Source organism: Monodelphis domestica, chromosome 8, assembly GCF_027887165.1.
Source record: "Monodelphis domestica isolate mMonDom1 chromosome 8, mMonDom1.pri, whole genome shotgun sequence".
NCBI lineage: Eukaryota > Metazoa > Chordata > Mammalia > Didelphimorphia > Didelphidae > Monodelphis > Monodelphis domestica.
Genome location: NC_077234.1, coordinates 66,017,618 through 66,030,148, shown reverse-complemented (window position 1 = coordinate 66,030,148; position 12,531 = coordinate 66,017,618). Strand labels below are relative to the sequence as shown.

Sequence of the window (12,531 nt, the reverse complement as noted above, 5' to 3'; positions counted from 1 at the left end):
ATATGTCTGGGATTTCTAGTTTGAAAATAATTAAAATTACAGGTCACCCAGCAGTGAGCAGGTAGAAGGTAGGCATAATTGAGTTGTACATTATCTATACATAATTACACAGGTAAAGTGTCATAAAAGGATACACCATGAATAAGGAGACAGATTGGGAGTAGAGGACGACCACTGAATAGCCACATACTCCATTGATATCCATGCAGACACACTGGGGAGAATTTATGGTAGCAAGTGAACATTATAAGTACATAGGATGCAAAGGACACCTTGTCCATGCCATATGAGAGTATCCACAATGAGGTCACAGACCCATTAAAGTACTTTCTGTGTAATAAAGGTGAGAAATCAGTTTGAACAATTTAGAAAAGTTGCTCAATTTTTAAAAGTATGTTCTTAAATTTGTGCCTTCTCTTCATTCCTTCCCCAGCCCCAAAGTTGCCTATTGTAAGTCACTTCCACCCTTGCCTTCTCTTTGACACTTTCCCATGTCTTCATGGAGCAAACTGATAGGGAAGAGTGACAAGACTTGTCATACTCCTTGACTAGGATGGGAGTCATCAATTCTAAGAGTGCCTCTGGAGAGAAGGGAAATGGCAAGGCCTTAACATTTGCTCTGCCCCCAGGTCCTCTCCACCCTGGGCCTTTGCCAACTGTCCTGTTGCTGTACCATTAGGACTTCAGGACCTCTTTGTCTTCCTATGACTGACCTCTCTTATGTGATGCTCCACCCAGATAAAGTATGAGCTTCTTGATAACAGACTCTCTCCTTTTCCTCTTTTTATCACCAATGTTGGCACAGAAATGCTTTTTTGTTGATTTATTCTACCTTGACAAATATATTTAACCAGAACACTTAATTCTTTGGTAATTCCTCATAACCTGACAGTGCTCTAAGGAATTTTGTTAATACCATTAGTGTAATTTATGGCTGCATTTAACATAATTTATATCTTAAGATATTATATAATTTATACATACCTGTGCTTGTCTGTATGAAAAAAGTAGACAAAAATGGTAATATAATATCCCTTATAACAGTTCATGAGAGGAGTAACTACTAAACAGTGAAATTAGCTAGTTAAAAGGAGAGTCTGACAAGGCTAATTTATAAAAATTTTAAAATACATGAAAGTTCTTTTCCTGTGCTAGACTAACCCTCCCTTCCCTCCCCCCCCCACGCACACACACAGTATCTATCCAATTTGAGTATATTTAAGCTGGCTGTTGAGCTTTTTAAAAATATTCACATAATTTTTTTCTTTATCGTAGTTGTATATTTCTAAAAGTAATGAAGATAAGATAGATATCTTACACTAAAAATATAAAAATATATATTTTCTTTTTATATACTTTAAAGAGCTTTATGCATCATAAAATATTCTTTCTTTTAATTAGGTGGATACTTTAATACAGATAAACCACGTCCTAGGGGTGAGATTCTACTTGGTGGCAAGAATGTGACAATGGGCTACTACAAAAATAAGGAAAAAACACAAACTGATTTCTTTGAAGATGCAAGGGGACAGAGGTGGCTTTGTACGGGAGATATTGGAGAATTTGATCCTGATGGGTGTTTAAAGATTATTGGTGAGCCATCTGATTTGATTGTTGGAAATAAATCCTTCTAATACAGTGTCCCTAAAATTGTATTTCAGCTTTAGGCTTTCCATAGCTTAAAACTCCACAATCTTTTTGTGATACCTTGTATGAAAGAATGTATAAGAAATACTTAAATTTTAAACATTTTTATATATGATGTATATGTGTCCCATTTTCTTGGAATATATATTGCATTGAATAGAGGTTATTTTACTATATATAGAGACCTACTGAAAAATGTTTCCATAAAATTATTGCATTCTTGGGGCAACTGGGTGGCTTAGTGAATTGAGAGTTAGGTTCAGAGATGGCCTCAGACACTTCCTAGTTTTGTGACCCTGGGCAAGTCACTTGACACCCATTGCCTAGCCCTTACCACTCTTCTGCCTTGGAACCAATACACAGTATTGATTCCAAGACAGAAGGGTAAGTTTAAAAAAAAATTACTGTATTATTTAAGTTTCAGTGGACCTAATAATGTGTTAGTCTGTGGACCTAATCCTCCTTCCAACTTTGAAATTTTTCTTGATGAACAACAATGAACTGTGTGCTGATCATTTTTGACTATGAACATCCCCTTTTATATTTGGAGAAAAGTGATGATCAGGTTATCTGTATTCATTTATTTCAGTAAATAGAATTTCCCCATGTATTCTTATTGGGCTTTTTGCCATTTAATGTAGCTGGTCATCCATAACAGTTAAAAAAATTATTGGCCCAATATATCATTCTGTTTTGAGTGAATTTCTAGCTTTTGTATCTGAAGAATACATTTTTCAGCTATTCTTGTTAAAAATGTTTTTGCATTAGGGGCAATGGAAGAGCCATTGGCCTTTGCTTAAATTTTCACTGATGGCTAAGCTGTCATCTTTTACATAGTAAGCTCATAATCTTAATTGTGTTCAATTTGTTTTAGTTATTTTAAAGATAATTTTTTTTCTGCTTATGTCAATTGGGGAAACTTTTCTATTCTTCATTTCCTGAACTTAGGAGATTATTCTATTTTGATACCATTTGAGTAAAGGCAAATTGAATGACCTCATTTTTAAAAGGTATGCTTAATATTGCTTTTTAGGTCTTAGATTCATAGTATGTTTTTTGGTTAGTTTTATTATAAATTTAGTTGACAACTAGCTATTTAAGGATATTCAATGTCTTTTGTATATCAGAGAGTCTCATTGTATATGTATATATAATTTTCATTTGGATGAAATGTCCTTTTTTTTTTTCCCCAAACAGATCGTAAAAAGGACCTTGTAAAACTTCAGGCAGGAGAATACGTCTCTCTTGGAAAAGTTGAGGCAGCTTTAAAGAATCTCCCATTAATAGATAACATCTGTGCATATGCAAACAGGTATGATAAGAAAGTTTAATGCTGTTGTATACTTATCAAAAAAAATTTAATTTTTTATGATTATCTTAGGCCCTCTTTTCTTCATATCCTTTCTCTCCATTAGGTCACAAGGGTTCAGTTGTCAACTTCATACAGATAAATCACATCCACATGGTAAAACATGATACAGTACCTACCAGATAGTAGGCTCTTTTTTTTCTTTTTTCTTTCTTTGTTTTAATAAACCCTTACCTTCCATCTTGGAATCAATACTGTGTATTGGTTCCAAGGCAGAAGAGTGATAAGGGCTAGGCAATGGGGGTCCAGTGACTTGCCCAGGGTCACACAGCAGGGAAGTGTCTGAGGCCAGATTTGAAACTAGGACTTCCCATCACTAGGCCTGGCTCTCAATCCTCTGAGCTACCCAGCTGGCCCCTGTAGGCTCTTAATAATTGATTATTGATTGATTATTCTTAAATTCCAAACCAGATAGGTAATTCTAAAGTTCTATACTCCATTTACTTATTTTTGTTGTTATTCACATATTTCTGTTATGTATGATTCCTCGTGACCCCTTTTGGGTTTTCCTTGGCAAAGATACTAGAGTGGTTTGCCATTTCCTTTTCCAGTTCATTTTATAGATGTAGAAATGTAAGGTAAACTGTGTTAATAGACTTGCCCAATGTTACACAGCTAGTAAGTGTTTGAGACTGGATTTCAACCTTGGTCTTCTTGATTCTAGTCCTGGTACTCTATCCACTGTGCCACCGGTTAGCTAAAGTAAATTAAACTATCATTATGTTCAACAGTTCTAGGGCTTATTTTTTTTTTATTATTGATTCACCTTTAATGTAACAGAAGAATTTTTTGACATTCTCTTTTAATTATCAATGTTTAGTAACTTACAATCAGGAGACACATTCACATAAGGAATCTACTTCTGTTTAACAAAGTATAAAAAGGATTCATTGTAGATGGTGACAACTTTCAGATTTTCCTGTTTGTGGATATAATTGGGATGATTTCATCAAGCTTCAGAATTCTAGAGTTTTCTTAGAGATATTCACAATGAAAAAAATATGGCCTAGTGATCTACACAGCAAAAATAAACTGGGTGAAATGTGTCTGTTGCCCAGAAAATTGCATATTAGTTGGATAGGCATGCCCTTCAGACAGTCAGTGCATCTCTTTTGGTCAGGCAGTGTATATAAACAACGAGCTAGTAAAAGGAAGAGAAAGATCTGCAGTGCTTTTGGAAAATTGTTCACTTGCTTTCAGTACTTCCTTCCATGATGGCTCCTGAAAGTTTTTTAAAAAATCATTTAAAAATACTAATGTTTTCTGATCACAGACTGCCACAATCTCTATAGAATTAAAATTATGGCTGAGCTAAGGAGCAATGGAGATTGTGTATAAAGCATACTATAGAATATAATCTGAGATGATGTGTGCAAGAAAGAGCACAAAGGATAATATCAAAGATATATAAAATGTCATAAAAAATGGCAAAGGACAAAAGATGAAAAGCTACACTGAAGTATCTTGTCCAAAAAATAAAACTTTACCTCACCATCTTGGGTTTTATTGAGATTCAAATAAAAAGAGAATATGTGAAATCATTTTGAAAACTCAGAAGTGAATAGAATGTATTTGATATTTTAAAGCCACCAAGGTCCACATGTACATTACTCTAGAAGTGAGTTCTAAAAAGCAGTGAGTTCTAAGAAGTAACAGATGTGAAATACTGTGAATAAGTGGAACTCTGTTTAGTAAAATATAGTATATCTAAATATCACATATTTGAAAAGGAGTTAAGAGCATTTTATGATTTAGAATTTCTTAAAGAACTTTGAAAATGTCAAATAAGTAACATCTGCCAGGTGTTACTAATTCACTTGTTTTGTCTAAAAGCCATTATTAATAGATGGCTCACTGTCTTTTATATATTTCAGTTATCATTCTTATGTCATTGGATTTGTTGTGCCAAATCAGAAGGAACTAACAGAGCTAGCTCGACAAAAAGAACTGAGAGGGACTTGGGAGGAGATCTGTAATAGTCCAATAATGGAAAAGGAGGTGCTAAAAGTGCTCTCTGAGGCTGCTGTTTCAGGTGAGTGCTCTGTTTATTGACAGTTAATGAAAAATCTGTTATATAAGTAATGGGAAAAATCAATGTTGTTCTTCTAATATTACATAATAAGATCCTTTTCTAAACTTGAATTATGCCATTCTCTTTCTCAAACAACTTCCATAGCTCCTCATTTCTATAGAAAAAGTTGAAACTTTGTAGTCACATTAATTAGTTCCTCTTTTTTCTGCTCTCCTCCCTTAAAATAAATTTTCTCTTATCATGAATTTAATAAACATCAACAAAAACAAACATTTTTCTACCCAAAAGAGAAATAAAAAGAACTTCATGTGAAGCTATAAAAGCTGCACTGTGCATGTAGGAAATGTATACTTCAAATTTATCGTGTTCCAACACTGTTTTGCTACTCTGTGTTGTCCCCTTCTGATGTTCAGTTTTCCTTTTATATATATTTTAAAGTAAGTCATTTGACACTTTTTTGTCTCACTACCAAATGCTTTGTTATCATAAATAGGTAGATTCAAACAAAATTGTGTCTGAAAATGTGGGTCTCATTCTGTAGCTCTAGTCTATAAACTATGCCAAGAAGTGAAGAGTGTGATATACATTGTATAAACTTTTTTTGCTGGTTTTACTTCATTCTTTATCAGTTCATACAAGTATTCTTAGATTTCTCAGAATTTGTCCCTTTGGTCATTCTTAAAAAAAAAATTATTTGTTTGTTACATTAAAATTACCAAATACCTCCCTTCCTCTCCTCCTTACATTAGAGAAGGCATCATTTGACAAAAAAGTAGAGGTAGATATAAAACTTTTTTTCTTTATTTTTCTCTATTATTTCTTTCTCTGGAGGTGGACGTATACAAGTTATTCTTTAAATAATTTTCTGTTGTTGTATATAATGTTCTCTTGGTTCTGCTCCTTTCACATGTCATCACATAATTTCATGTAGGTCTTTCCATGTTTTAGAAAAATTCACCTGCTCCTCCTTTCTTATGGTGCACTTCTTTTCCATCATTATCATATACACCAACTTGTTTAATCATTTCCCAATTGATGGATATGCCCCCAGTCTAGTTCCTTGCCATCACAAAGAGGACTACTATAAATATTTCCTTTTTACCCTGATCACCTTAGGAAACAAACCTAATAGTGATAGTGCTCTTGCTAAGTCAAAAAATATACATAGTTTGTTACTCTTTGGGCATAATTCCAGTTTATTTTCCAGAATCATTGGATCAGTTTACAATTCCACTTCTTGTGTCTCCATTTTTCTACATTGTCTTTAACATTTGCCATTTGCCCATTTATCATTTTAGCCAATCTGATAGTTGTAAGAATGATATCTCGGAATTGTTTTAATCTGCATTTCTCTAATCAGTAACGATAACCATTTCTTTCTTTTAAAAAATAAACCCCTTACTTCTATCCTAGAGTCAATACTAAGCATCAGTTCCAATGCAGAAGAGTAGTAAGGGTTAGGCAATTGGGGTTAAACAACTTGCCCAGTCACACAGTGAGGAAATGTCTGAGATCAGATTTGAATTTAGGACCTCTCACCTATAGGACTGGCTTTCTAGCTACTGAGACACCTAGGGCTGGATGTTCAATCAGTCTGATTCTTCATGACACCTTTTGGAGTTTCTCCTCCAGGTCATTTTACAATGAGGAAACTAAGGCAAGCAAAGTTACATGAGCTGCCCATGGTCACGCAGCTGATAACTTAGGAAGATGAGTCTTCTTGACTGCAGGCCTAGTTCTCTATCTACTGTGCCAGCATAGTATTATCTCATCTGCTTCTTAATTCTTTGCAGTGTTTTTTGACCTCATTATTCAACCCAAACTATTCTATCTAAAGGTACTAATGATTTCTTAATTGCCAAATCTATTGATCTTTCTTAAGCCTCTTGCTTCTTGCCCCCTTGATGGTCTTTTCAGACTCCCTACTTCTCTTGAATACTTTCTTAGCCCTGCTCCCCCACTTCTCTACCCTGAATTTTTGCTGTTCTTCATTCTCCTTTGAGGGAACCTTCATCCAGATCATACTATGAACTGTGAGCATCCCCAGGCCTCTGGCCTAGTCCCTTTTCTCCATTTACACTATTTCACTGGGTGATCTCATTGTCCCAGGGATTCCATTATGCGGATAATTCTCAAATTTACTTACTCAGCCCTTACCTCTCTGCTGACCTCCATTTATACATCTCTTGCACCTTTTTGGACATGTCAAACTTTTTTTAGATATTTTAAACTTATCATGTCTGAAACTGAATTTATAATTTTTTCTCTAAAACCCTACTGCCTTCCAAACTTCCCTGTTTCTGTTGAGGATACCACCATTGTCCCTGGAATGCTAAGTGTCTTTTTTGACTCTTCACTCACACCTCCCCAAGCTCAATCTGTTTCTAAGTCTTGTCAGCATTCCCATCTCTCCTGTCCACCTTCTCTTCTCTAGCCCTGCCACTGCCTGCTCATCACCTCCCACCTGCACTACTATGGTCATCCACAGGCTGGTCTCCACTTCTCAGAATGATCTTCTCACAGTGCAGGGCTGAGCCTGGCACCCCTACTGAATAAGCTCCAGGTCAAAGATGAATATTCTGCTGCCTAAAAATAACCTAACTTCTTTTCTGCTTTTCTAGTCTTCTTACATCTTAGGAGACCCCCTCATACTCTGAGATCTTCGTTCTGTAGACAAGACTCTGCCTCTTCCCATTTTGTGTTTTATTTTCCTAGGCCTCCCCTAGGAGTGGAACACTTGAATACTTCCCTATCTGTGTCTCCTTCATTGTTTGGCTCCCCACCTTTGACCAGAGTCTTTTCCCAATCTCCTTGAATGCTAGTGCCTCCTCTCTTTTGATTATTTGCTGTTAATGTTTTACATTTCTTGTATGTGCCAGTTACTTTCTTGTTGTCTTCCCTCATTAGACTGATGTGTCCTTAAGGTCAGAGTGATTATCTTTTACTGTTCTTTGTGTCCTCAATACTTAATACAGTGCCTGGCACACAGTAGGTGCTTAATAACATTTTGACTGGCCTCATATTAATTTATTTTGCATTTATACAATACTCCAAATAATGGGAGCATCTACTTTATTCCTACCTCTTTGCTGTAACCCAAAATCTAAATATTCTTATAGCTATGGGACTTCTCCCTCTTTTAAAAATTTCTTTAGTCTATACACCTAGCAATGTTATTATTGCTGGGTAAAAGAGTCTCTTTATGAACTTGTTCCCTTACAATAATATCTCTAATGAACTTTTCATGATACTTGGGCAACCTGAGAGAAGAAATAGACGTTAGTAAAGCCATGCCTTTTAAGTTTTAGCAGTAGTAATGATAACATTTTAAGTAGGTGAGAGTAAATAGATATTATTAATGGACATTTTTTACGCTTTTGAATTTTGAAACTTTTTTCTATGTTATGGCAGCAGGTCTGGAAAAGTTTGAAATTCCAGTAAAAATTCGTTTGAGCCCAGATCCATGGACCCCTGAAACTGGCCTGGTGACTGATGCCTTCAAACTAAAACGCAAAGAACTTAAAACACATTACCAAGCGGACATTGAGCGAATGTACGGAGGGAAATGATCGTTCTCTTTTTGCACCTCTTTGCTACAGTGAGCTCAGATCAAATAGGAAAATACTTGAATTGCATGTCTCAGTCTTTGAGACAAACACCATTCCTCATTTTAAGCCTAAACTGTTATTTCTCATGACATTACCATCTTTTACTGACAGGATTAGTAAAATTTTAAGACAGCAAACTTGTGTCTGTCTCTTCTTTTTTTTTTCACCCCAATTTATTTCACTACCTATGACTATATTATATTTGTCAGTTTGTGGATTTTCCTGAATCATATTGGGGAAGCAATGATTTTGAAACCTCAGATTTTTAAAAATGATTTATATATCCTGTATAATGTTCAGTTTGTAACTTTTTAAAGTTTGGTTGTATAGAGGGATAACTAAGAAATATTAGAAATGGTTACTTTGGGGGCCTTTTTTACTTACAGTATTTAAAAGCAAAAGGATCTTTATGTGAAATTATGTAAATTTCAAATGCTTATTAATCAAATCATTGTTGAACAGAAGATCAGATTTGTTGTTGTGTAATTATTGTCTTGTATGCATTTGAGAGAAATAAATATATCTAGGCTTATGATTTAAAAGAACAACATCTTGTGAATATGTGCCTGACAGTTTCTTCTTTAAATATTTAATTTTAAAATGGGAAATAATGAAGTTTAGTCATGGCACTGTATATAATGAGGCAATATATAATGAGGTCATACTTTATTAATTCAGAAGAAACTTAACATAGCCAGTGTAATGCCAGTTAGTAACTATCTTCTAATGGTTTACCTTCAAATTAATTCAGACAATTTTATACAAATTTTGTAACTAGGAAGACACTGAAACTGTTAAAGGAAAACAACTCTGAAGGTTTGACAAAGTATTTTTAAAAGGTGGAAGTTTAAAAAGCCAAACACCTTTTATCTACATCAGCCTTATACACATTCAGGTTTCTATATTTTGCTACACATGAATCATTGAAAACTGTCATATTTCCTAGCTGTAGTCCAAATGGTTTGATTATTTCTTTTTAATTTAGGATTATTTTCTTGGATATAATTTTGCACCAGGTTGTATTTATTTTATGTGCTATATGTTGTTTGGATATTGACCCAAGTTCTTGTAAAGAAGTCTTCAACTTCACTTTTTTTGCTAATAATTATTAATGTGCTTATCTTGAAGGTTATGAATAAAAATGGGCCATCTGGGATTGAAAAAAATGTTCTCAAGGTTACATGGTAATTTAGAAGACATTCTTCTATTAACCTTATAATGAGAGAAGTGTCATGATTTAATTTGCAGGTTTTTCTGTATCACTAGACACTGTTCTTGATTCCTAAAATGCTCCTATCCTACTAGATAAGCTTTTTGAAATGCTTAGGATTTATCAAACATTACCCAAGGAATTTGAGAGTATGGCATCAAAGGTGGTATCACAAAAATTGAAATGTGCGCAAATCAATGCTTTTTAATTCATAGGCACAATTTTCAGCAACACTTTATAAAAATATTTTGTACCTATTAACACAAAAGCACAGTTGATAGAATTAACTACACCTCAGTTACTTTAGGTGTAAAAATAAAGACAAAGATATTAAATATTTGGCCCTCTGTTACCTGGGTAAGATTCCCTAAAATTGAATGTAGGTTGCTTGGCTGATAGGTTTTGGTTGCATCACAAAGGTGTCCCCCCCTGGAGAAATAGATAATTTCTTTTGTGGCTTCTCTTATTATCATGTTTTTGCATATTTTTCTCTGCCATAGATGCTTCCTTTATAAAGTTTAGAACAATTTCCCAGAGGAAGTGTTTTTTTAAAATAAGAAAAGAATTAAAGGGATGTCTTGAAGTGGAATAAGAAGGCCTTCCTTCTATATCTGTATTGATAGATGAAGTAGAAAGCCTTAGATTCAAGGAAAGTGGAGATTAGAAACAGTTAAATTACCAAGTTTATTGCATACATTTTACCTGGCACAAGGATTAAGAAGAATAAGGAAATGTAGGTTTGCTGCAAATGGAATAAAAAAAAACAACTTTCAAAAAGAAGCATAGTTGACATGCTATTTACTGCCATGCTTTTTTTTTTTTACCTCATAGAATATAATTCCCAGAAGGGAAGTAGTTTCCAGATTTGAGATTTTGTTACATTCTAAAATATCCTTTCTTCTAGTAGGATGGTGCACTTAAGAAAGGTAGAGCTTAATTACAAAAGAATCACTCATTAGATAATCAAATGAGTATGTATTTCAGAACTGAATTGAAAGTATTTTTCTTTTTCTTTCCAGAAACAGCTAATGAGACTTAGCTGACTTTATTACTCACTTACTCTCTCATTTATTGATATGCTAAAAGTTGAGCATTTGTTCAGTCCACCAAACTAGAGCCAGACACCTATGACCACAGCAAATAAGAATGTTGATACTTAAATAGAACAACTTTTTAAGTAAATAGAACAACAGTTAATCTTGCATTGTAATTGGGAAAATTAAGTAACTTTAAAATATTTTATTGTGAGAGATACTAAGTTAATTGGGAGACAGGACAGGTAGGAAAGGGGGAAAAAAACCTCAGTTATAAAGTGTTCCTTAGCTTTGGCATTGTGTTTGGAAAAATTAAGATGCACATCAAATTGTGTCACAGTGTAGATGTTAGAAGACTTGTTCTTAAGAGAATAGGTATGTTTTCTGGAATTGATTGGGAAAATGAGACATCAGAAGAGTTCTCACAAGTTTGTTGATGCAATAATCTCCATAATTCCCAGAAGATAAGATATGCCCACCAAGGAAGCATTCTTCTTTTAGTAAAATAGTTTGCTGAAATGGAAGCTAAATTCAGTGCAAAATTCAGTCCATGACATTAGGTGATGTCAATTCTCTAAGTAGTAATAATCTTTTTTAAAGTGTGGACTTGATAACCTCTATAAAATCCCATGGAGCTTGTCAATTTTTCTAGCACCTGCCAGCAAAAATAGGATAGCCTGGCATACATTTTTGTATTTGCTGCCAAAATTCACAAGCTTATAAACATTTTTGTATTTAAACTCTTAAAAGAACCCTGTGATGCAACTTTTTTTAAAGCTGTGATGTGTGTTCATTTTCTTGGGCCTGTAAGAAAATTGTATACATCTGTGTTTTATATAAAATGGTCTACTTTTAAACAGTGTACATATTGGACCATGCTGAAAATGTAACTGAATGACCAGTTGTATATTGTAATTGGTTATTTAATGTAAACCCATTTTCAATGTATTCTTGGTTGTCGCTCTTATCTGCCTGAAAAAAGTGTATATCAAAGAGTTATGTTGTATGGATTATTTATTTGTAATTGGACATGTTTCAAGAATAAAGAAATGTAAAATAAGTTTCTCAAGTTAAACCCTGAATTTTTTACTTTATTGGGTGCTTCTCTATATTATCTTTAAAAGAATTTCCATGATGACCAGCGTTTTAGAATACATCCTTCAGTTTTATTACTTCGAATAGAATGTTCTCAGGACTTGGAAATTCTTACTTTCCTGTTGTTTAATGTACCTTCCTCTTTATTTTTTCACATAGTATTTCCTGTGAATGTAATGGTCTTCTTTTCCCTATTTTAAAGGTATTCTGTTATTTAAGTCCTAGAGTATTTAAAATTCAACCCTTTAAATACTTTGTCCTAAGTGTTGCTTCTTCTATTTCCTTCTTAGCTTGTCTCATTTTTTTTTTAAATCTCAAAAAGCTGCACTTTTTAAAGAACATTTTCAAATGCCTGATGGTACTAGAGATAATTCATAAGTAGTCATGTTTATAGAAATTAAAAATGACAAGTTTTTCAAATTTGGAATATTAGTACTGAGGTCTGCGTTTCTTAGACCATTTGTTAAAACATGATATTTTTTGTATGCAACTAAAATAAAACTTTTCTTATTGTTTTGGAAGAATATGGCTGTGGC

General features: G+C 33.9%; 1 protein-coding gene across 8 annotated transcripts in view; it reads left to right on the top strand.

The window, feature by feature from the left end:
• Nucleotides 1-11,975, top strand: part of ACSL3 (acyl-CoA synthetase long chain family member 3) — a 128,168-nt gene extending 116,193 nt beyond the window's left edge. For 6 of the 8 annotated variants that reach the window (XM_007502201.3, XM_007502202.3, XM_056807399.1 and 3 more), the window contains 4 exons: nt 1,402-1,593; nt 2,845-2,959; nt 4,891-5,048; nt 8,460-11,975. In XM_007502201.3, the coding sequence (XP_007502263.1) occupies nt 1,402-1,593; nt 2,845-2,959; nt 4,891-5,048; nt 8,460-8,617 (623 nt within the window). In that variant the 3' untranslated portion in view covers nt 8,618-11,975. The remainder of the gene's footprint in view (nt 1-1,401; nt 1,594-2,844; nt 2,960-4,890; nt 5,049-8,459) is intronic. The other 2 variants (XM_007502204.3, XM_056807400.1) reach the window with 1 other exon arrangement.
• The last annotated feature ends 556 nt before the right edge of the window (nt 11,976-12,531 follow it).